The following is a 24,616-nucleotide window of genomic DNA, read 5'->3' on the forward strand; positions in this document are numbered from 1 at the left end:
CAATCTTTAAATAATATAATACTTATTAAAATATGCTATATAGTATAATTAATTTATCTCTTCTTGTGATTCTCACTCTAGTTAACAATAAATTTATATATTTCACTCTTCAATTATGTTTTGAGTCTAGTGGAACTAATACCTAAAAAAGAGTCTCTTAACAAGAGCCCAACAATTAAAAAAATGCGTTATAAAGAGCTAGTTTTTGTAGTAATAGTTCTTTCAAGATCTTATAGCTCATTACATTGGTACTCTCATTGAGAGTCAACCATCTGGAAAGGACTACCTAGGGGTTTTGACCAGCAAAAGACCGAGTAAATTACCACTGAGTGAAGTGCCACAAAGTGGAGCGATTAGTATGTCATCTCTTAGAGAGGATGCTGCGTTATAAGTCTCGTGAGATCAATACCTAAAAAAAAATCCCATATCAAGGGACCAACACCTGCTAAAATAGATGCCTTATAAGACTTTGGACTCACCCGCCATGAACTAACTTTTGTGGTGATGGTTAAAGTCACCATCACCATAGATAGTTAGATACTAAAGCAATAGCCATGAATCCGTCTTCCTTAACTACTTTGCCATCTAAATGATATTAGTGCACAAAAACCTAAACAAAAAATCGACAATAGCTTGGATAAAAATACATTGTAGATCATTTTTTTTTGTGTGTGTTGGGTTTGCAGAGAAGGGAATATATAATATCTATAAGTAGATGTATTTTTCATGATGTAAAAATCATCATACATGTGCAAATGATCATATTATATACAATGACACCCCAAAGGGCGGCTAAGTTATGTCAATCCCAAGATCTAGGGGCTCCCTTAAACTAAATAATGTACGAGCGTAATCATCTAACTTGATTGACATCCTTTGACCTCTCTCCATCATATGACGAGAAAATCTCTTCAGTGTTGCCCTTACGTGTTTAAGATAGAATTACTCAATAACTTCAATGCATTTGCCAAATGCCATCTAGACTATGAATGTCATGATTCGGCAACTTTGTCAATGATCATGTTAGCATATTTGCCAATGTTTGGTTCCGGTGACTGTTTAAGACTTCGAATGACAGGGAACAAAGGTGACGAACGAATGAACCGTCTGCAAAGTGGGTATGCACACATCTTTGTTAAGGAAAAGAGAGCAATCTTCATTGGAGATTCGGTTGCTAACTCATTCCTGCTTGGATTTAGGGCTGACACCGCGCAGTCAGAAATTAACTTCAACAGAGACTGCCCAGATTAAAAACCGTATGAGACATTTTACACATAAAATTATGAATGATAAATGCATCAAGATGCTAATCATTTTAATGAAAATAGTAGACATAGTAGCACTTGAATGCAGACCAATAAAACTCATTTCTTAATACTTTTTTTTGAAAGAAATGGCGCATGGGATAGGAATTGAAATTCAGAATTCCATGCTCAATTCTAGATGCCAGAAATGGAATTAAAAATTGGAATTTGCAAATGCATCTTATTGGAGTTTTTTATACCATTGTTTACAAAAAATATACACACACAGAGTTTATTTTCTCAAGCCCCAAAAAGAGAAAACTACTTTATTTTCTGTGGTGCATTTCCAGGTTTTATGAATTAAGCCAAAGATGAATCGCTCCTTAATTCATATCACAAAAATTTAGAAACAGTAATAAACTGCAGCAAGAACTTCACCTGAATCGCTCCTTTGGACACTATTTCTTCACAAAGCTTGTCAGAGTGTCGAACCAAATTGCTGAGTGCACCTGCTGCATTTACCTTAGTCTTGTCGTCCTCTGCCATCTGCAGTACATTAGCCAACTGAGGAATAGATCTTCTCAGCTCTTCATACAATGTATCATCGTGGTAAGCCGCATTTCCAATCTGTTTTCAGGTTGCAGAAAGCAAATCAAAAGGAATGTTAAAAAAAAAAAAAGGGTGCACCAAATTTTGGTAAGAAACATGGAAAGATTTGAAATCTGCTCTAAAAACAAGTATAATTTTATGCCACGAACAACTGTTTCAAATTGATTTTATTGACAGGAACTATTAAATATCTGAAATGGAAATAGGTAAAGATAAATTCAAACAAAAAATATACTCTTTTATGGCAAAAAATCATTGATTTCTTAGGAGTGTCAACCATTAACGCCTCGAATGGGAAGAAGATATAAAAGTATTATCTTTTATAAATGTTCAAACTCTTAGTTTAGAAAATTTAGATTTTTGTTTTTTGCAAGTGATCATTATTAACAAATTCATATTGGCTATTGCTTTAAGTCATATGATTCCAAAGTTTTGATAAATTTGTGCAAATTTATTATATTCATTAATTTTATGAATTATATGAATAATGTTAAAACCTATTTTAAACATTTAAGATTTAATTATTTTAAAACAAAATATGTTAAATTACAAACACAATTAAGATATTATGTAACTTTAACAAAAATAATCATCTATTAACATCAACATAATCCACATTCTACAAATGGCTTAACTAAAATAGACTTCACATTATTACCACGATCTACAATCAGCTTAACACAATCTACGATTGGTTGGCACATACCACAGATCTACGTCTACTTATATTGTAAATTTTATTTATGTAGCACAAGATTATTGTAAGTCAAAATACTTCACCTCAAATAAAATAAATGCTAAAAACATGAGCATTATAACTGCTGGAGATATTGATAAAAACTTACTGCAAAGCAAGCAAACTTTCGTGTCCTTTTGTCAGGATCAGAGCACCTATCGATCAGGAGGCCAACAATTTGGTGCCTTGCCTAGAAATTCCAATTCAATATATTATCTGGAAAAGTACTATTCTTATGATAACAAATTCTGAAATTTGTGTTGATCAAACAGAATAATATTACTTTCTCTGTTTGGATAGAAACAAGTTTTTCTTGTGTGTCCATTATGACTACAGAAAAACCAATACTATATTACTTATTATTCATGATACTTACAAATGAACTGTAAAAATAGGCGCTATGACGACACATATTTCCAAGAGCACAACAAGCTTTGGCACGGAAATTGGGATCTTCATGTGAAAGAAAATCTTTTAAGAACTCCAAAATAGAAGCACCTTGGATACACTCATAGAATCGCTGGACACCACAAAGAGAAAGCAATAATAAATTTGTGAAGTATCAACGAGGGACATCCTAAAGCAATTAAGCAAAGAGAGATGAATAGACTATACACATCAAAAATAAAAAGCATAACCTGAGACATTGAATAGGGAGAACAAAAAGTCTTTCTTCAAAAGTATAGCGAAACCCAAGTAGCCTCTCACACTAAACCAAATTTTGGATAACAAAAAAATACTTAAGAAATATATCCTGATTACAATTGAGAACGACAAATTAGAGGCAACAAAAATAAAACTTCTCATAGTTTCCTTACAAATTCAATAGCATGCAATCATATATCTATATCTTTCACTTTTTCTGTACTTAACTACATATACTTTGCCATACAATAAACCAAATAAAAACAAGGCACAAGGGACCAGACTTGGCATTTTGTAGTTGATAAAAGAACTTATAAGGAACAAAAACTAACCTTGTCCATGCGAGCAAGATCAGAAACTATCATTAGTGTGTCCAGTGTAACTTCTTTTGGGCCTGAACAATCAAATAACCTTCTCATCCTGTTTGGTTCCAAAAGTCCTTTACTCACAAGTTGAATTGCTAAAGGCCGGTGGAATACCATTTTGGCAAGGAAGGCAACAGGTCTGCCCAAGTCAGCCAACTCCATATGATCTAGGCATCGAAGGATAATAACAGGCACACCCACCTGAAAATTTAAAAGCAGTTAATATTTTCCAAGCATTTGACTAGAAATGAATATCTATTACTTCAAACAGTCACTAAAAGAAATTCAGCTTATGAGTTAAAGTATTAAGATAAATTTACATCCACAAGGATCTTAATGTATTTGTTCATGTCTTCTTGTATGGCCTTAACCATATCCTTGTCCTCCAAGCAGACTCTCTGACCAGGTGAACCAATGTTGAGTAGAAACCCACTGTTCACAGAAGCAGTGGCTGATGATGGCAGGCCAGGGGCATTTTGCAGCACAACAAAAGGAAATGCTAAGAGATCTACTACTGCATTTATTAGTTCTCTTACTCCTGCTCGTCCTCCACCAGGTCCAATCCAGCCTTTTACTAACTTAATATGAACATCACATATCAAGCTGGTGATGAGCTTAATGTGTTCAGTTCTAATTAAAATATGGCGAAAAGTCAAAGCACTGCCTGAAAGACAGTGAGAGATCGAAGAAATAGTCCATACAACCCCAACTGGAGATAATCCAACTCTATCATTCAGGCACTCATTTCCATGTGCCTCATTTAAAACATCATTGCCTAATAAGCCAATAAGAAGAAGAGGGATACCACTTGCACAAAACTGCTGAACAGCTAATGGTCCTCCCCATTTCAGTCTGGAATCTAATAGACCAACAAATCCATCTCTTACCCCTTGCCAATATGAAAGCTTCCCACTTAGGTAGTCAGGATCCAATTCATTGTCATTCTTTTTGCAAGAAGAAATTTTAAGATGGTCACACAGAGCAAAAGTTCGAGGGATTAAAGGCATAGCAATGTCAGCTATTTGAGACTCAACTGAAGCCCCAGATTCAAGAAATAAAATGGACGCCAGAGCCAAAAATGCTGATGCAGTTTGAGAAGCTTTTGCCTTGTCATCTGAAGACATATGATGGGCTAGACATGATAGTCTAGCAAACTGCTTCTTATGTGAGGTAGTCAGCATAAAAATTGCTGAATTTCGTCCAGTTGACTTTAAGCATTGTGCAATTATTGCAAGAGTGAGACATGAATGACGAACCAAAGCAGAGGGATATGATAATTTGCACTGAATATTATTCGGTTCCCCACTCTGTGCATCTTTGTTAGCAGAGTTAATACATAATGACAAAACAGAGAATATCTCTGAAATAATAGTACCATCACCACCACCACTAACAAGAGTAGTCACCGGAAGGGTAGTAGGTAGACCACAAAGGAGAGCTGCAACAGTACCGCTGTGTATGCAGCACCTTGACAAAAGCTGAGAAAAAAGCAATACAAAAATTAATTACTGTTGACCTATTATCTACAATTGCCATTTGCAAATAAGTTCTATCAGAACATGCACAAAGTACCTGGAGACTACAATTCATGGCAAACTCAATACGCTGGTGAAAACAATAGTAAACAGCAACTTGTACAGCTTTAGATCTCAAGTATGCTCTCGTTACTGCATCAACAATTTGGGCGGTATCTGTAACAGCCAAGGGACTTCGCCCATGATCCATAATTTGCTTCCTATTCAACGAATGATTCCACAAAGCGTTTATGGGAAACAAAGGGGAACTCTTTTTCATAAAGTATATATCCAGTGCATTAATAAAAGACCAGACAGCCCTGCATGCTTCAGTAGCAGCCCGTAGCATATTCGAAGAGCCTGAGATGAGACTCGAACCTGAAGTGGCTAAGCACAGACACAAATTGTCTACTAGACCAGATGTTTTAGCATGTTCTAAGACTCTACCAACAGTTTCATTATGTGTATCTGGATCCAAAATTTGAGATGATCTAAGCACCTTAACAACTCTAGATAGCATGACTGTAATGCACGCACTAGACTCAGACAGTACCCTTCCAGATGCTTCACTGCTTGAAGTTACAATCTGCAAAATATATTAATCACTGACATTATAGTAAGAAGGGAAAGAACAGACCATTACAGGATCTTTCCATCTAGCTTAATTCCATTTTCTTCTTTTATTCCAATTTAGGTCATTAGCATTGAATGAGGAAACATACATAAAATACTCCAGTTAGGTGAGGTTAAGTGGTTAGCTGTGTATTAGAATACCATAAAAATAAAAATATCCCACAGTATCCTACTGCACCGTATAAGTTTCCATATATCTAATTCTATTTGTTGCCTTCTTTAATTTTACGAATTGTTTAGGTACATAAAATTACAGGTGGGAAATACAAGGAATCCTTCTAAACCAAAACTAATGAAAAAATGAGAGAAAATAAAGGAAAAAGCAAATGATGCAAAGTAATACACATTCCTCAGCATCCCATATAGTGAAACATTTAAAAGAAAACCAGAAACTTTGATCATAAAACAAAATGAATTGAGAGTGTCACTCAAGGCAAAGATATTATATTATAGCATAGATTGCAAATTGCCATTAAAGTTTACCCTTTTTTCTTCTTTTGGGTTGAATCATGTAATGAGGATTAGGAGTTTCAAATCAACATAAAATCAGGGCTAATATTTTGTCTATTCAGTCACGGAACAGTACATCAAATCAATATCAGCTTCACGTTATTCATTAATTAAGGATATCTTAGTTCTCCCTGACCTGAAGCCCACAATTTAAACTTTGGAAAGAAGATTAAAATCTAATGTGAATTTACTACATAGAACTGGTACAACCAGACTACCTGAGAATAAATTTCAACAATTGCAACCCAGTGCCTGAAGTAAGAACTTGAAGTGCAAGCCCCATAGTTTTCTAGCAAAACTTTTGTGATGGAGAAACCCTGCAAAATGTAAGACATTTGTAGTTTAACTAGCAACTTAAGTGAAGAAAACAGATTAACATCAAACCATGCACCAAACAACGGTGAATTAATAATAAAGGAACTTCATGTTTAATGTACTTACAAAGCTTCAAACACGTAACAAACAAAAATTCTAACACCAATTAAATGGGAACATTTGTGGACGGCAACTAATATTCTTGGTAAGTGCCCATGATACTTCTGTACTAAATAGAGTAGGAAACAGATACTCCCTTACAAGTCCAACTAAGTTGGCCCAATAAGTAATAACTAATTGTTCCAAATGAAAATCACTCACACATAGGGCTGGAAGCGAGTCAATCCGACTCGTGAACTTGCTCGAGCTCGACTTATTAACAGTTCAATAAGCTGAACTCATGAGCTTGTGAGCCAAGCTTGAGTCTGGATTTGAGCTTATATATTAAATGAGCCTAGCCTGACCTTGAGTAAGCTCATTTTGTTGGCTCATGAGTTGACTCGAACAACCATGTCAAACAACCATTTGTGGTGATCCAAGGAGTTTTTTAAATAGTTTGTAAGATATAAAGGAAACAGTCATAATTGTGAAAGAAATGGATAGATAAAGTGCTTCAATGCATACCTTTGCTATCAAGTCTACAAGTTCAGAGGATTTCACGCTTAGAACAGACCCAATGAATAGAAGAATTTCAGTTATAAGTTCATCCATTTTCCCACTAAGACTTAGCACACCAGCCGCAACAAGATTTGAAACAATCCTTAGTGATTGGTTTGCCTCAATGAGTACTTGATCACTATAATTCAAAACAATAAGTTAGATTTCAAGATGGAATATGTATGCAAAAGTTGAAAACCAAGAGATAGGACTATATCCATCACATTTCTATATACCATGACATTTCACAGATATGGATCCACATTTCAGTTTAACAAATTATTCCAGACATTAAAGCCAAATCAGTATTTAATAAGACTCATGATGATTCATGAAATGCATAGTAGCTGTAAACATGCAATGTGTATTTACCTGCAAATATTTTGAGATCCATTTGACCACTTTTTAAGTGGTAGAAGAATATGCCCCAAAGCTTCACTATCTTGACCAATTATTTTTGCACCTTTGACTGTTCGAGAGTTATTTTCAAGTTGATCCAATCTTTGGCAACCTACACAAAAGTACATATTCTCAATCACAGATTAGAGGTGTCAACACAAAATCAAAAATATCAATTTCTACATTCATAGTGGACAATCCATTTCCCCAAAAACATAGAACAAACTGTAATTTGAATTCATTGTCTAAAGATGTCCGCATAAAGAGTAAGAAAATTCTTAAAAGCATAAAGCGGGTATATGGTTGCCTACAGTCGGAAAAAAGATGCAACAAGGATGATCTACCACTAGGGCAGCTGACTGGTATTTATTCACAAGTTATTCTCTCATTAATGAGTCATCTATATTTGCAATAAGTTGCACATGATCACAGTCAAGAACTTGTAGAAAGAAGGCTTTTCCAATCAGGATAGAATCAGTAATGGCAACAGATATATGTATCTATAAGTTCTCAGTCTAATTAACCACCTAGGCCTTAGGGTAATATGCCAGGATGATCTCCTCTCAAAGTCTGGCAAAGTCCATTTCACTTTCCAGCATATGTGGCATTCAACCCGCTCCATGACAATAATGCATACATGTTACCCCTCCTGACATGATATGGGGGCATACGAAACCACAATTATATGAACAAAATGCATAATAGATGGAGAAAAGCTGTATGCCTCAAATTTTTAAAAAGAATAAAAATAAAAATAAAAGGATGTAATAAAAATAAATTCCTGTTAGGGTACTCTTGTACGCTGAAGCTGTGTTTTATCAAAAAGGTAGAAGCTTATACTTAAGTATTTTTATCTGAAAAGCTGTTATCTGTAGTGGTTGTGCTATTTGTTATTTCCAAATTGGCCTCGAGTATCAAATATTAAAATTTTAAGTTACTCATACTGGATAAATTCAAAAGAACGTGAATAATAAATGTATTGAAAGCTTAACTGTTTTAGTTTTCTAATAATAACTTTCTACTAGAATTTATCTACTCTCTCTTCTATTCTTCCTTCTACTCTCTCTTCCATAATTCTATATTTCCTTTCTTATACTCTTATTATTCTGCTGTTATTGCCTAAACATAATATTTGTGGTACCAAACTCTTACACTATAGGAATAGATCAAGTGCATTCAAAATTTTCAATATATACTGTGATGTTTTTGTTACAGTGTATAGAAGTAGCACTTTAACACATTTTTTGGTGTTGAAGAGTAATTAAACCTTTTTATTTGTGTTCACAAACAAATGATTTGATTATATCTTTAGAGTTCCTACATCTTCCTAAACTTTAACTTTTAGGCTACTCTCCCATTAATTTATCTTCTTTGCCCAAACAAATGTAGGTCTTTTCCACATATGATCATAAGTTATCATCTGATCGTCCATTAACAATGAGCATTATCCCAATTTTATTATGTATAATATCACCTAATCAGCTAATTCTGTGGTAAATCAATATGATTTACACACACAAAAAAAGGCATCTCAACCAAAAGGAATTTCAAAGTAAAATTAAACCTGAGTTTGTGAAAGATTACAAAACAATGGTAGTCACAAGAGGCAAAGAAATAGTTTCATAGAATAAACAGTGTATGAAATCAAAAAATTACCTGACTCTATTATAGCAGATTGATTTGAGATTCCAGGGGACTCATCAGGAACTAATGAATTCTCCTTGTCTGGTTTAGGGCTCTTTAACAGAGCTTTATTCTCAAGTGGAGAAGAATTATGCTCCAACAAACCAGACTTGGGATAGTTACAACCTGTGACAAATTAAACTAATAAGGAAGCAAAATAAATAGATAATTAAATAAAGGGAAAAATAAGTGAAGGCTAATGTAGTAGATACTTTGGTAATACACACTACCAGTTTATATTACATTATTTTAACATATAATTTTGACTCGAAAAAATATGCGGTTTCTTATGTAAATTGTAATTAAGAGTGGATTTCAGTTTTAGCAAGTGAAATATTGATGTATGACATTTAAATTAAAACATCCAACACCTATATACCAAAATCTAATTTATTTGTGAACTCAGTTGAAAAACCATTTCTTGTGCACTAATTAGTAAAGTGTCCACAATCAACTAACAGTTTAATTAGAAGCTTGACCTGTTGAATTTTGAATGGTCCTCCTTGCAGCATCACAGTCCCCAGGTGAGCCGGTAATCTCACACAATGCCTAAGACAAGTTCAGTGAATATTTTACTAAATTAACAAGGAACAACTTGCCCACTATGGAAATACCACTGAAATAAAGATGAATTAGGTACCCTGTCTTCAAGTTCATCAGAAGTCTCTTTAACAAATGGGTGTTCAAGAAGTGCAGGCCAAGTTAAACGACTTTCAGGTGCCTGCTCAGAATAATATTAGAAATCAAAGAATTTGTATGTTATTTTATGTATGTATATATATATACAGTGGATGAGGAATATTCACAAGTTAGCTACCTTGTTTAGCAGGCCCTTCAAAAAGCTTTTGAAACTGGGACTCATGCTCTCTGGATATTTAACTGGATCCTGGATTATTGAATGAGCAATTAATCCACATTTAATACAGCATACAAGAAATTGCATAACAAATTTAAAGTATTAGAGAAATGTACCTTGACAATGTGTCTGATGAGAGCATACACAGAATTTGTGTAAAAAGGAGGTTGGCCAACATACAACTCATATCTGTTAGACACACAAAATACTGGCTTCAGCTTAAGGTGAATAGAACGATAAGGATTGGAAATTGCTGCTCAACAATACAGGTTATCATAACCCACCTTTTTACATGCTGAAAAGAGACTTAAAAAAGCTCAAAGAGAAATGTCACACTTTGAAAAAGGGAAAGTAAAACTGAACAAGAATTGCTAGATTGAAGCTAGAAATTTCTTCAAAATTAGAAATTAGAAAAATAGAAACATATGACAACTAGAAAGGACAAAAAAGATAATACAAAATATCCCTCTTGCTCAAACGAACAAGAAGAGAACTGACTACTTAAAATGAGTAATTTTGGTGAATCCATTGGCTATTTTGATGAGTATTTTCTAACAAATAGGTAATCAACTGGGCTAGCAAAAGAATGGCAAAAGATAAAAGAATAACATGGACAAATGCATGGCAACCTTTTTCTCTGTTTTAACTTTTAAGGATTGTGGATTTAATTTCCTGTGATTATATCTTACAAAATAAAAATGACCAACTTAAATCATGCAGAGATATCTAACCTAATATCAAATATTATGTCAGATACTCAGATTCAAATGTAGCAAAAAATCTACACAAAGTAAAGAATAATTAAATATGAAGTCTATTGTTTGCACCAGATCTTTAACTTACAATATAACACCGAGAGACCATAAATCAACAGTGTGGGTGTAAGGTTGTTCCCGTACAAGCTCTGGAGCCATGTATAGAGGAGTTCCTGTAACACTAAAACTGTTAAAAAAAACATGTAGATAGTACTGCAATCACTTTCTAGAACAAACAGCTATTTAACAACATAATCAGCTCTCATAAACCAAACCTTTTATGGATCGCAAGACAACTGTATTTGTGGACATTGCTCGTGCAAAACCAAAATCGCATAGCTATCACAGATTCATGAGAAAAAGACAAATTAGGTTTGAGCCAACTGTACTTAATTATAGAAAATGAAGCCATAACATCAGAAGGTCAGAATAACAAATAGGTTAAATTCTAAGCAACTCCCTCTGTTTCAACCATTTTCAATTTTCATATATAAGTTCATTTTAGATCACATCAACCGACCCACCCCCACCCCAGCTGCCTTAAGAGAGAGAACTTCTAAGACTAAAATTAGACCACTTACAGGATTATGAGACATTAAATAAAACAGAATCTAACATGTTTTCAATAACCTGAACTTAGGGGTGTTTTAAGTTTTACATGTTAAACTTCATGTAAAAGTTGAAAATGGCTAAAACAAGAAGGTGGCTACTTGAAGGTTACCAAATATATGCAGTCTATAAACAGTGTATGTTGCAGTTTTGTACTTATCAGAAAGATGAAAAATTCCATTTAATACTGCGCAAATTCTGCTGTAACAGGCAAGATGAAGATCATGATTAAATTCTGACTTGTGTTTCATCACAGGAACAAACATACAATCAGTCAAACCAACCTTGACAACAGATCCAGCACCAATGAGAATATTCTGCGGCTTCATATCACGATGGATGATTCGGTTGGAATGCAAATAATGTAACGCTTTTACCTGCATAATCCAACCAAAAAACGTAATGCGGTTATTGGTCTTGTGAACCAAAACTCTTCATCCGGAAATCAATAAAAATAAGGAAAGCAAGCAAGAAAGAAAGAAATAAAAAAAATAAATATACAGAAAATACCAGTTGTTTTGCAATTGCTTGAACTTGTTCTTCAGGAAGGCACTTATCATCCTCAAGAATCTCAAATAGCTCTCCCTGTAGTATAAAAAAACATAATCAGAATGACAATTTTCTAATCAATCATATTGGCTGGTTCCATTATTCAAGATTTCAAGCGTCGTCATTTTTGAAAGGATAACATTAAAAGATATAATAATACTTCAGGTCCAGCGCTAGTTAAACATTGAACTGCAAACATGAGAGAAAATACAGATGCTTACTTGAGCAAATTCTGTGACAACACAAAACTCTTGTGGACTTTCAAATGAATCAAGCATCTGGATAATGTTTTCATGCTTCAACTTTCTTAAGATCTGCAATCTCAAAATTCAGCAAACATATGTCTATAAGTAATTAGTAACAGCAGGAATTATGCCAAGGAAACAAACAATAACAAAATCTGTTCATGGATTTTTGTAATAGTTTCTCCATATGTATCCCCAATACCTTAAGCTAGACCTCAGATATGCAGAACAGCAGTTTGAAATGGATGCACAGTATATACATTACTCAACTGAGTCTACATAATCATTGAGCAGAAACTGATATTAACTGCTATCAGATTCATGCATGCAACACATGCATCACATTTTACATTTATGGCTTGTTTGGATAATGCCACTAGGACTTCTTTTTAGCTTTGAGGAAATCAGAGTTTTGCTCTAGTTGGCCTTTTAGCTTTTAAAGAGTGTCGTTATACCGAATTGCAAAATAAACAAAACTGGCAGTAGACAAAACAGGAACAAGAGCTTATGAGGATGCTTGCCAGTCTTTGGATACCAAAAAAGAGGAAAGAGACATTGACAGGATAACATCTTTGGAATATTAAAATGAGAAGTTAGATTTAAACATTTTATACTTTCTCTCATGGAAAAACACATAACATTTGACATGATTAATGCCATCCCAATATGTGAAATTATTTTATCTTTTATTTATCAGAGTGGATGGAACAACAGTAATGAATAGCTTCTCTACTCTCATTCAACATGCTTGCTGCATAAGTTCACTCTTTCTGGCATAATATATAAGTAAATAGTAAATTAACATATTAATAGGAACTATATTTTTAACAATTAAATATATATAATAGTAAAGTAATAAGAATATATGTGAAGCTAGTTAAAATAATAAATGTTTTATTCTTAAGAATTCTTACATTCAAACAATAGCAAAATTTGTTTTAACGAATATATTAGAAGGATATATTTTAAAGGGGATAAAAGAAAAAAAAAGTTGTCCACGCAATCACACTCCAAATTCTCTTTGATCCAATTACTTTCGATATTCATCGTACTATACAGTGAATCAAAAAAAATTCAAATAACGAAGAACCATAAAGCCTAGTTGCATCCAACCTCAAATTACTGCCGAAACTTGAATACCTTCAACATGAGTAGAAATTAGGGTACAAATTACCTCGATTTCTTGCCTGAGGTTGTGGATATCATTTTCGGTTTTACCGTGCTTCATTATGAACTTCATCGCAACAGTCTAGTTCACCAAGAAACCAACCGGAGAATTAGAGATGAAAAGAAGAGGGAAACCTTCTTTTTCTGTGAGATGAAGAAGAGAAATGGGAAGAGAGAATACCTGACCGGAATGTTTGCGCCTCCCTTTATAGACTTTCCCGAAGGAACCCTCGCCGACGAGCTCGATGACGTGGTAGTTCTCGACGGTCATTGTTGAATTTGAATTTCGCCGAACCGAGTTTCAGCAGAGCGTGGATGAACAGAAAGGAAAAAATTTGAAAACGTTGCTGACCGTTGAGGGAAGAGAAGGAAGAGAGCAGAGCTAGTGGAGCAGAAGCAGAGGAGGGCAAGGGTCGAGAGGAGGCGACGGCGGAGCAGAAGCACAAGCACCAGAGAGGTGGCGGAGGCGTTAAGCACCAGATCGCAGTTTCTACTTCCTTTAAGTTCCCGTTTGGTTGTGGCTATTTTTTAATGAATTCTCTTTTAAATAAAATTTGTACGAGAGATATGAAAACGTTGATAATAGCTGAGCGGGAAAAGTCGATTTGAAATTTGAAAAAAAATAAATAAATACACATTTCATCCCAATAGATTTTTCTTAAAATTATGTTACAAAAAGATTTTTAACAGATATTATCTTGAATGATTTTTTTTTTTTGGTGACTATCTTGAATGATTTAAATGCGATAAAAATAGTTAATAAATATTATATTTTTTATAAATGACCAAAAACTTTTGTATTTAGTAAACAACTTATTTATTTGCTTTGAATAAAATGAATACTAAATATTTAGTCTAGATATTCACGTATATTCTAAGCAAAATAAATTAGCCAGACACTCTTTACTCTTGATCGAAGAGATACTATTAAAATAAAGAGCTTTTGATTTGTTGAAATTAACTTTTAGAGTGAAGTATCAACCCGACCCCTGTCCATTTTCAAGAATAACAACGCGACCCCTCAAAATAAAATCGATCCAGTTCGGTTTCTGTCCCCGATTTTCGTCACACAAGGCGGTCCCCATGCGTTTTTCTCCGCCGAGACATGACGAAAAACGCTGAGCTGGCTCGTTCGGTGCGTGACCTGTCATATGAGGTGGATGATGTGTTCAGTCAGTGTTGAGATGGACAGGGGCTAATTTGTCCTACCCAGTCACCATATAAACGACGTCGTTTGAGTGGGAAGCAAAGTTTCAGTTGCTTTTGAAAAGGTGGGTTTCCATGAAACCCCTTCCCCTAGCCTTCACATTTAGAAGAAAACCCTAACAGAGCCATGAGCAGCAGCAACGAACCACCGTCGAGTTCTATTGGTGGGAGTGGAAGAGAAGTTTTTAAAGATGAAGGCAGAAGTCCTATAAGTGTATCTGTAGGAAGTGTTGTTGCACCGAATAAGAAGAAGAAGTTCATTGCTCCACGATGTCGGTGTGGGACGCATGCTATTTTGTTTCTCTCTTCAACAGAGCTGAACCCTAACCGGTTATTTTTTGGATGTCCACACTTCAAGGTAATCTGAAATTTAATTTAAGTTTCGTTGATTTTAACTCGATGTGACATCTTTTGAGCTGTGGGTATATTCTATAGAGCACAAAATTGCATTGTAAATTTTTTACATGGTTGGATGATTATGTTGCATCGTTTGAAGAGTTTCCCAGGAATTCTCCTGATATAGAGGGTTGGACGCGAGATCAAAGTCAGATTCCTGATACTGCTGGTGTTGATGCTGGAAAACTAAGGGAACTAGATGCTAGAGTTAGTGGATTAGAATTGGAAGCTAAAAATTGTAATGCTAATAGTGGTTCTAGCGGCGTTAGTGTTAAAGCTTTGGTTATTGCTTTTGTAATTGTAATTGTGATCTCCAAATTTTTTTAAGGCATATGAGTAGCAGGAACCTTCTGTGATACTAGGTTCAAAGTGTGTCTTATTTTTTAGAAGTGTATGTTGTTTACATTGTAAGTTGTATTACTCTAGAACTATGTATGTTGTTTCAGATGAGAATATGATTTGATCCAAGAAAAAGGGTCTGTTACTACTTTGATAAATTCTGGCAGCATGTAGTCATACAGATTTCTTACTAAAAAATGTTGGATAAACAAACCCAAAAGATGCCTTATATAAAACATGTACACAAAACAACCAATCATGTCCTTGTTCAGCATGAGAAAGGGACAACTTATAGCCCTCTAACAACAAAAAAAAGGCCAACATGTAGCCTTGAACTAAAGTGTTTCTTAAAATTGTCAAGTTTCAAACTGACTTAAACATCTTCCACATCAGTCTAGTAGAGTTTCAAAATGACTTAAACATGCATACAAACACTTAAAAGCTTCCAAAATATTTTCTAGATTTGTAAACACTGACACTTAAACTAATAACAAAAGGAGTCATTCTTATCATCTATGTTAACAGCAACATATCAGATATCAAGTCTTCCTCGGAGGTATAAACCCAGGGGTAGGAATGAACTTAAAAAGCCTTGCTGCAGTCCCAGAACTTGCTGCAGCCATGGTCTCAGCAGAAAGAGCACTTTGTTGAAAGGGAACATTAGCAGTTGTTGTCCTCGGGTTCACAGCCTAACCGGTTGGAACACATGGTCTAAGACCTGATGCTGCTTGAACTGATGGTGGAGTAGGTTGTCCAAATGAAGGTGGAGCCGAGATAGGAGCAGTTGGGGGCCTAACAACAAGGTGCTTTCTTCTCTGGGCATAACTGAGGTTGGGGGTGGAGCAGGGTTATGGGGGTGGTTGATTCAGGTTCATAGCCTCTCTTGCAACCTGTAACAAAAATTTAATGAGTATAAAATAAACAAACAGCTTAAAATAACATTGACCAATGACTATACCTCATCTGCCTGGGGTGCATTTTGTGAAAGGGGAATTTCTTCTCCCTGTTCTTGTTGGTCATAATTACCCTTCTTATGCATTGTCTTTGGAAGTTTCTTCTTGTTCTTCTTTGCCTTTGTCTATCACAATAGTATAAACATGTTAGTGTAAAGAGAGTCTAATCTGTCATCTAAACAACAATAAGGATAAGGAGTAGGTTAAAAGATATTACCAGTGGATCCATAGGTGGGGAAGGTTGTACAGTATAACTGTTTAGATTGACATTAGGTCCTACATCCTAATCATTTAAACAACCAATAGTGAGACACATAAACCCCTCACAATATTTAAATAAGACACCTAAACCCCCCACAATTTTTAAATGAGACACTTAAACCCTTAACAATTAATATGGTGTTCCAAATCGAACCCTAATTACCTGTCCTCTGTTCTGGTTTGGGTTAAAGGGTATAATCTGCTGCCCCTTCCCCTTACCAACTCTTCTCTTCTTCTTTGTCATTGGCTACCAGTTTGGATCCTTTGGGTCATTCTTACAGGTCTTGTAGTAATGCCCAAGCTGTCCACACTTGCTGCACGTCACTTCAAAGATTTTCTTGGCTTTAGTGGCCTGCATCTCAGGTTCTACAGGATCTACCTTCCTCTTCATCTTGGAGCGATGAGCTGGTCTCTTGATGTTGGGTGGTTCCGTCCTTGGAGCATCACATGGGGTCCTTGGAACCCTTTTCTTCCTCTTGTTTTCTTCTTCACTACCACTGTCATCTGTCTCAAATCCAGGGGGAGGAGGCTTGTAAGGCTCATCCTCTGTTGTCTCATATCCATCATCAGTTGATGACGATGATGATGATGAATCCAACACAACAGTCTCCTCAGCCACATCTTCTTCAACTACATCAGGCATGTCCACATCGTGTTCAAAGTAGATGTATAGCTCATCAGTTTCCCTGTACCTCAACTTACCCTCCCTCATCTGATTAATTTCTACATCTCCTTTAATTACATGGAGTCCAGCTTCCATATTCGGTTCTCCCATATCAAGCCAGAACATCTGTTTATACTTCCGGTAACCCAATTCTTTAAATAATTCAACCAAGTCAAAAATAATGTACGTAATCCAAGTTTAAGGGGGGAATCTCTTCACTTTACCATCCAAGTAGCAGAGATCACCTTCAGAGTTTCTGACAAATCTCCCCCTATAGTGGAACACAGGAATGACCATATACTCAGACATCTGCAATCAGTTTATTCAAGCTTTAATAAAATCTCCCTAATAATAAACATGCTTAAACAAGAATGACCGCCACTATATTATTTAATTTTTTCGAAAATGCACAAAGTTCAGGGGGGTTATTTCAATTTTTCCATGACTAGGACCACAAAGGGTTGCAGACAACAATGGTTCCTTGTCAGAAGCAGAATCAATTTGGGGGGACCACACAACGCACAAGGGACAAATGCTTCATATAAAAATCACTAACCTGAACTGTCTGCAGCGTCCTGACACGATTCCGTCCAGCTCCGTCAATAGCACCACCAAACCGCCGTGAACTATGATGTCGTCAACACTGTAAGCAGCAACGTCAGTGCTTCCCTCCACCAACACAGCGTCCACAATGGTCTCGAGAAGTGAAGAAGCTTTTGACCTAGGGTTTTCTTGTAAATGTCAAGGTTGGGGGAAGGGGTTTTATGGAAACCCACCTTTTCAAAAGCAATGGAAACGTTGCTTCCCACTCAAACGACGTCGTTTATATGGTGAGTGGGTAGGACAAATTAGCCCTTGTCCATCTCAATTTTTCCATCTCAGCACTGACTGAACACGTCATCTGCCTCATATGACAGGTCACGCACTGAACGAGCCAGCTCAGGGTTTTTCGTCAAGTCTCACCGGAGAAAAACGCATGGGGACCGCCTTGTGTGACGGAAATCGAGGACAGGGACCGAACTGGATCGATTTTATTTTGAGGGGTCGCGTTGTCATTCTTGAAAATGGACAGGGGCCAGGTTGGTACTTTACTCTAACTTTTATACTTGAGGTTTTGAAGACCATCTCACCTTGGTTTTTTTCTGCTTTAAAAAATAACAGTCAATCATCGGCAAATATTAAATGAGACATTAGAAGTCCACCTTAGAAATAGTCACTGATTTTCATTCACCAATAGAGATCTTATGTGAAATTAAACAAATTAGTCTTTATATTCATAGAACAAGGAGATAGAGAGACATGATTACTCCTTTCTAAGTTTCTGGTGGGAATAAAGACTTCTAACTTACTACCATTTCACAAGACAGATAGAGAATAAGAGCGAACACAGTTTATAATAGGATGGAATATGTTTAGAGAAAACCTGAAGTAGCAAACAGTGTGGTACAGAAACTTTCAGATAACTTTGTCATATGTCTTCTCTAAATTAATCTTAACACTTTGTTTTTGGATATAGAAAAGTAAATAGAAAGAAAAAAAATGAGAGCAAAGAAAATAAAAAGAAAACTGGAGTTATTTAGGTGTTATTTGGATAAAGAAAAAATAAATAAAAAAAATTTATTTTGATAAAAAAATAAGAAAAAAGAAAATCATAATAGTATAAAATTACGTTAATATCTTTACAGTAAAATAAAGCTCCAGAGGAGAAGAAGGGAGAAGTGGAGCACACCCCTCCAAAGCGTGCAGACAACCCATTCCCAGACTCTCTTGACACTTATCCTACATTGCCAAAGGCTCTTGAGTACAAGCCTAAAATGCCATATCCTCAGAGACTTCAAAAGGAGACCAAGGACAAACAGTTTTCAAAGTTCTTGGAAGTCTTTAGAAAGTTGCAAATCAATATTCCTTTTGCTGAGGTTTTGGAACAAATGCCCCTCTATGCCAAGTTCATGAAGGAGCTGTTGTCAAAGAAGAAGCCTTTAAAGGGAGATGAGACAGTGGTCCTAACTAAAGAATGCAGTGCCATCATTTAGAATAACTTACCAAAGAAGATGCCAGATCCAGGGAGCTTTCAAATTCCATGCACCATCGGGAGTACAACCTTTGAGAAAGTGTTATGTGATCTGGGAGCAAGCATCAATTTAATGCCCTTGTCTGTGATGAAGAAGCTGCAGATCCAAGAGGCACAACCTTAGATAGCATTACAGATGGCGGACAAATCTATGAAGCCTGCATACGGATTAGTGGAGAATATCTTGGTCAAAGTGGGTAAGTTCTTCCTCCCAGCAGATTTTGTGATTCTTGATACAGGGGAGGATGAGAATGCCTCTATAATTCTAGGAAGACCATTCTTAGCCACTGGAAGAGCTCTGATTGATGTAGAAGTGGGTGAATTAGTGCTTAGAGTGCATAATGAGCAACTGGTCTTTCATGTCTTCAAAGATGTACATTCAACAGGTGAAGAAGAGAGGTGCATGCAGGCTGAGCTTATTGATCCAAACCTTCAAGAACCCCCTGATGATGCACAGCAGAATTTGCAACTCAAACCTCCTGTGGTGACAACCGATAAAATTCCGCCTGACATCAAACCTAAGTTTGGTGTTGGAACTGCATCATCCACCAAGGAGGAGGTCCCCAAAAAGAAAAAAAAAATACCCAGAGGATGGAGAAACAAAAAGATCCCCACTGAAGGTTTCTCCCCAGGAATGAAGGTGGTAATGACCAGCAATCCAGCATGGGTTTATACAGTAATTAGAATCCTCTCTCTGGAGCATATTGAGCTATGTTATGGAGACACAGAAAAGAAGTTCAAAGTAAGGGTGAAGAGCTAAGCCCCTATGATCCTCCTCCTTAGAGGAGCTGACCGTCAAGCTAGTGACGATAAAGAAGCGCTTGTCGGGAGGCAACCCGATAATTTCGTATCCTTAGCTATTTTTTGTAGTAGTCGTTTTCTTAGTTATTTTATTTTATTTTTATTGAGTTCTTACTAATTTTCTGATCATACAGCTATGTTCTTCCAGGAACCGAACACTTCAAGCTATATTTCAAAAAAAAAAAGGGGGCACACGACGCGCAAGCGTCATTGACGCGAACGCGTCAATCATGTGTGCGTAAAAAAAAAATAATAATAATAATTGACAGAGAGTTGCGCGGGAGTGGCGTCAGCATGAAGCCTTTCGCACGAACAAGCCCACGCGGACGCGTACCCCACGCATGCACGTCACTCATGATTTTGGCACTTCACGCGTCTGCGTCACCCACACGGACGCGTGACCCGAAAAATCGACGTAAAAGGTGTCTGGACAGAGAGTTATGCTGGCTTGGGGCTGGAAGTATGCTAAAAGCACAAAATTGCCCACGCGAACGCGTGACCGACGCATCCGCGTCAGTTGTACATATGGCCATCCACGCAATCGCGTGCACGACGCGAACGCGTCGTATGAAAATTTGGCTCCCAAGCCATGCGAACAGAAAGTCACGCGGGCGCGCGGCTAGCTTTGCGCGAATCGCACAAAATCCAGGGCACGCGGACGCGTGCCTGACGCTAACGCATCATTATGAGGAATGCGCGACGTACGCGAACGCGTCGGTTGCGCCGCCCAGTTTTCTTTCTCTCTCTCTCCCAATCCCTATTCTCGCTTATTATTTTATCATCTTCTTTTTCTTTCTTCATAATAATTTATCTCTTTCTATTTTCAGTTCTTCTTTGCTTGAGGACAAGCAAACCTTTAAGTTTGGTGTTGACGCTTCGCTTAGAAGTTTTCTGTTTATTCCTATAGCACCAAAAGGGAGGCGAATCATCTTCACGGAGGAGCACAACCTGAAGAATAATGCGACTGCTAGGATAATTAAGGTGGTTGAGTTCCTTTCATTTTTTTCCTCCCTCTTTTTCAATGTTATGTTCCGGTTTTCTGCTATTTTGCTATGTTTGTTGCATGATCCTTTATTAGTTAGAATCCTAGGACTAGTTTAGTTTTCTCTTACTTGCCTTAATTCTGAAAAGATGTCTCATGTATTACTCACTAAGCTTGAATTCAAATAAAAAAATACAGAAGTGATGTATTGCATGAGAAATTGAGTTAATTTTAATAGTAGTCTTATTCACTTAGATGTGATGGTATTTTCTGTGATTCTGAATGCATGACATGAACAGTGCATATTTTTTATAGTGAATTTTATTAATGTTAAAATTGTTAGATCTTGAAAGAATGATGAAAAAAAGAAATGTTATTGATAATCTAAAAAATCATAAAATTGATTCTTGAAGCAAGAAAAAGCAATGAAAAACACAAAGCTTACGGAAAAAAAAGAAGAGTAAGCAGAAAAAGCCAATAACCCTTTAAACTAAAAGGCAAGGGTAAAAAGGATCCAATACTTTGAGCATTAATAGATAGGAGGGCCCAAAGGAATAAAATCTTGGCCTAAGCGGCTAAATCAAGCTGTCCCTAACCATGTGCTTGTGGCGTGAAAGTGTCAAGTGAAAAGTTTGAGACTGAGCAGTTAAAGTCGTGATCCAAAGCAAAAAGAGTGTGCTTAAGAACTCTGGGCACCTCTAACTGGGGACTCTAGCAAAGCTGAGTCACAATCTGAAAAGGTTTACCCAGTTATGTGTCTGTGGCATTTATGTATCCGGTGGTAATACTGGAAAATAAAATGCTTAGGGTCACAGCCAAGACTCATAAAGTAGCTGTGTTCAAGAATCAACATACTGAACTAGGAGAATCAATAACACTATCTGGATTCTGAGTTCCTATGGATGCCAATCATTTTGAACTTCAAAGGATAAAGTGAGATGCCAAAACTATTCAGGATTGCAGTTGTAAACCCCACTATAAGAAGAGACACGAGCTTAATCGAGCTCTCATTCTCATGCAAATTCACATCCTAAGCTTATATTAGTTTTTGGTTGCTTGAGGACAAGCAACAGTTTAAGTTTGGTGTTGTGATGCGTGAGCATCTTTCCTATCTTTTCCTAGTGAATTTGCATCTAACTTGTTGAGTTTAATTAAAAATTAATTATATTTTAGCCACTATGGATGCTATTTTGAGTTTTGTGCAATTTTATTCATTTTAGGTAGCATTCGGATGGATTTGATGAAGTTTCTGCAGAGAAAGAGAAGAAACCAAGGAGATGACCAGTGAATACTGACGCGGACGCATGGCTCACGCGACTGCGTGGAATGGAGGAAATCGTAATGACGCGATCGCGTGCCTGACGCGAACGCGTGGACTGGAATCTGCACAAATGACGCGAACGCGTGGACGACGCGGACGCGTCACATGAACGATCTGCAGAATTGACAGAAAACGCTGGGGGCAATTTATGGGCTGTTTTGACCCATTTCTTAGCCCAGAAATCACAGATTAGAAGTTGCAGAAGGGACAAATCAAGTGGTCCCCGCCCATCAGCTGAAGACTTGTTAATTAATTCGAATTTAAATTCAAATCTTATTTTAGGAAAAGATATTATTTTAATTTTAATTTTAGAAATTTGATTTTTAAATTATTAGGATTAGTTATAAAAGGGATCCCAAGAGGGTGGTTCCAGAACAACATTCCACAACATTATTCCATACAAATTTACATTCCATATTTCATGAGTAACTAATCCTCCATTGTTAAGGTTAGGAGCTCTGTCTATTGGATGGATTGATAATATTATTTTTCTATTTTAATTCATGTTTTGATTTATATTTCAATAATTGTTTTCGTTCTTTATTTTATGAATTTGGGTGGAACGTAAGTATGACTCATGTTCTATTTGAGTTGTTGTATAACTTGGAAAAGCTCTTTACTTGAACAATAGCTTGAAAATATATTATCATGAATTTCTAATTGTTTGTATTTAACGGGACACGTGACATATAATTCCTTTATTTTTAGATAATTAGAATTCTTGTGGCATATAAACTAGAATTTGATCATCACCCTCTAATTGGAATTAATTGACCAAGGAATTGGCAGTTGATGAATTTTAGAGGAGACTAGGAAGGTCTAAGGAATTAGGGTCTAGTCACAAATAGTTTGCCATGAATTAAATCTTGCATGATTAAAATAGTTAATAAAAAAAGTCAATTCAGAAAATAGATAACTCTGAAACCTTAACTACCTTCTCAATATTTTATTCCCAACTTATTTATTTGTCTATCTTTAATATTCTAAATTTACTGTTTAATGCTTTTGAACTTCCAAACACTATTTTCTGTCTGTCTAACTAATCCTATCAAACGCTATTGTTGCTTAATCCATCAATCCTCGTGGGATCGACCCTTACTCACGTGAGGTATTACTTGGTACGACCCGGTGCACTTGCCGGTAAGTTAGTGGATTACGACCAGGGGACTTGACCTTAAATTATAAGGTCACAACCACTATAGAAGCACACGAGGTGAAATATGTCGTAGCAACAATACACTCCTATAGACAAGAAGATTTAAGAGGTTGGTTGAAGGCTAAGAATGATCCACATTCATTTATCCCAGCATCAGATGATCAGAGGCTGCTTCAGATTGCTTCACGGGGTCAATATATTTTGCATTTTGAGCTGATTGCTAGACAGCCAATCCCGGGCCCGAACTTAAGGTGATCACTCTAAATAATCACGATATATATGTGGTGATAACAGAGATGATAAAGGATGTAGAATACCTGAAAAATATAGTGGGTATCGTTTGTAATTATAAATATATAATAAACATAATTATAAACCAAATTTTCATCCAAAACATAATTATAAGTATTATCTCCAATGCAAAATAAACATAATCCAAAATATAATTATAAATATTTTCTCCAAAGCAACATAAACATAATCTAACACACTCAATTTTCATCTTCATACTCTTGTAAATTGGGTTGGAGGAAGTTGGATTTTGGCAAAAAAAATTGCAAAAATACCCCTTACAAAAAAAAAAACTAAGCCCGGCGAGGAAGTCCGTCCCGTCCCGCCCCGCCAAAGCCCACAGTTTAAGCGGTGTGGGTTAGGTGGGCTTTTGCTGTTTGGCGGTCCCAATTTTCTAGTCCGGCCCGCCTTTTTTGGCGAATTACGCGGACTGACTCGACGAGTTTAGACCTGTTTGCCACACCTAGTTGCTACATATATGCCTCCTCCATCAAGTACAAAATTGCGTGGTTCATGCCAACTTTGCACGAAGAGCCATGTTATTATGCGTTAGTATTCAATTATCAAAATAACATTTCAACTAAGCGAAATAATGATTTCAGATAGGGGTGGTAAGTGAGAAAGTTTGTTCCGCCCCATTCTGATGAGGCGGTCTTAAAATATCATTTTGTTATGCTTAACAAT

At 36.2% G+C, this 24,616-nt stretch overlaps 1 protein-coding gene across 2 annotated transcripts; it reads right to left on the reverse strand.

Moving 5' to 3' along the window:
• Positions 1–611: 611 nt before the first annotated feature.
• Positions 612–14,032, reverse strand: LOC112740897 (serine/threonine-protein kinase TIO). 2 transcript variants are annotated; one of them, XR_011870511.1, is made up of 22 exons: positions 13,673–14,010; positions 13,499–13,573; positions 12,301–12,393; positions 12,041–12,115; positions 11,815–11,907; positions 11,197–11,260; positions 11,010–11,094; positions 10,283–10,355; positions 10,128–10,196; positions 9,951–10,031; positions 9,790–9,859; positions 9,284–9,436; positions 7,601–7,739; positions 7,196–7,367; positions 6,475–6,573; positions 5,172–5,699; positions 3,920–5,077; positions 3,567–3,800; positions 2,966–3,298; positions 2,699–2,779; positions 1,683–1,871; positions 612–1,238 (listed from the first exon to the last, which is right to left on the reverse strand). XR_011870511.1 is itself a non-coding variant. In XM_025789596.3 (22 exons), exons 1-22 carry the CDS (start codon positions 13,760–13,762, stop codon positions 993–995), a joined length of 4,011 nt encoding a protein of 1,336 aa, XP_025645381.1. In that variant the 5' UTR covers positions 13,763–14,032; the 3' UTR covers positions 612–992. The 2 variants fall into 2 exon arrangements, 1 of the variants encoding a protein (XP_025645381.1); XM_025789596.3 differs by having other exon boundaries at positions 2,966–3,109; positions 13,673–14,032.
• Between the last annotated feature and the right edge of the window lie 10,584 nt (positions 14,033–24,616).

Source organism: Arachis hypogaea, chromosome 14 (genome assembly GCF_003086295.3).
Source record: "Arachis hypogaea cultivar Tifrunner chromosome 14, arahy.Tifrunner.gnm2.J5K5, whole genome shotgun sequence".
NCBI lineage: Eukaryota > Viridiplantae > Streptophyta > Magnoliopsida > Fabales > Fabaceae > Arachis > Arachis hypogaea.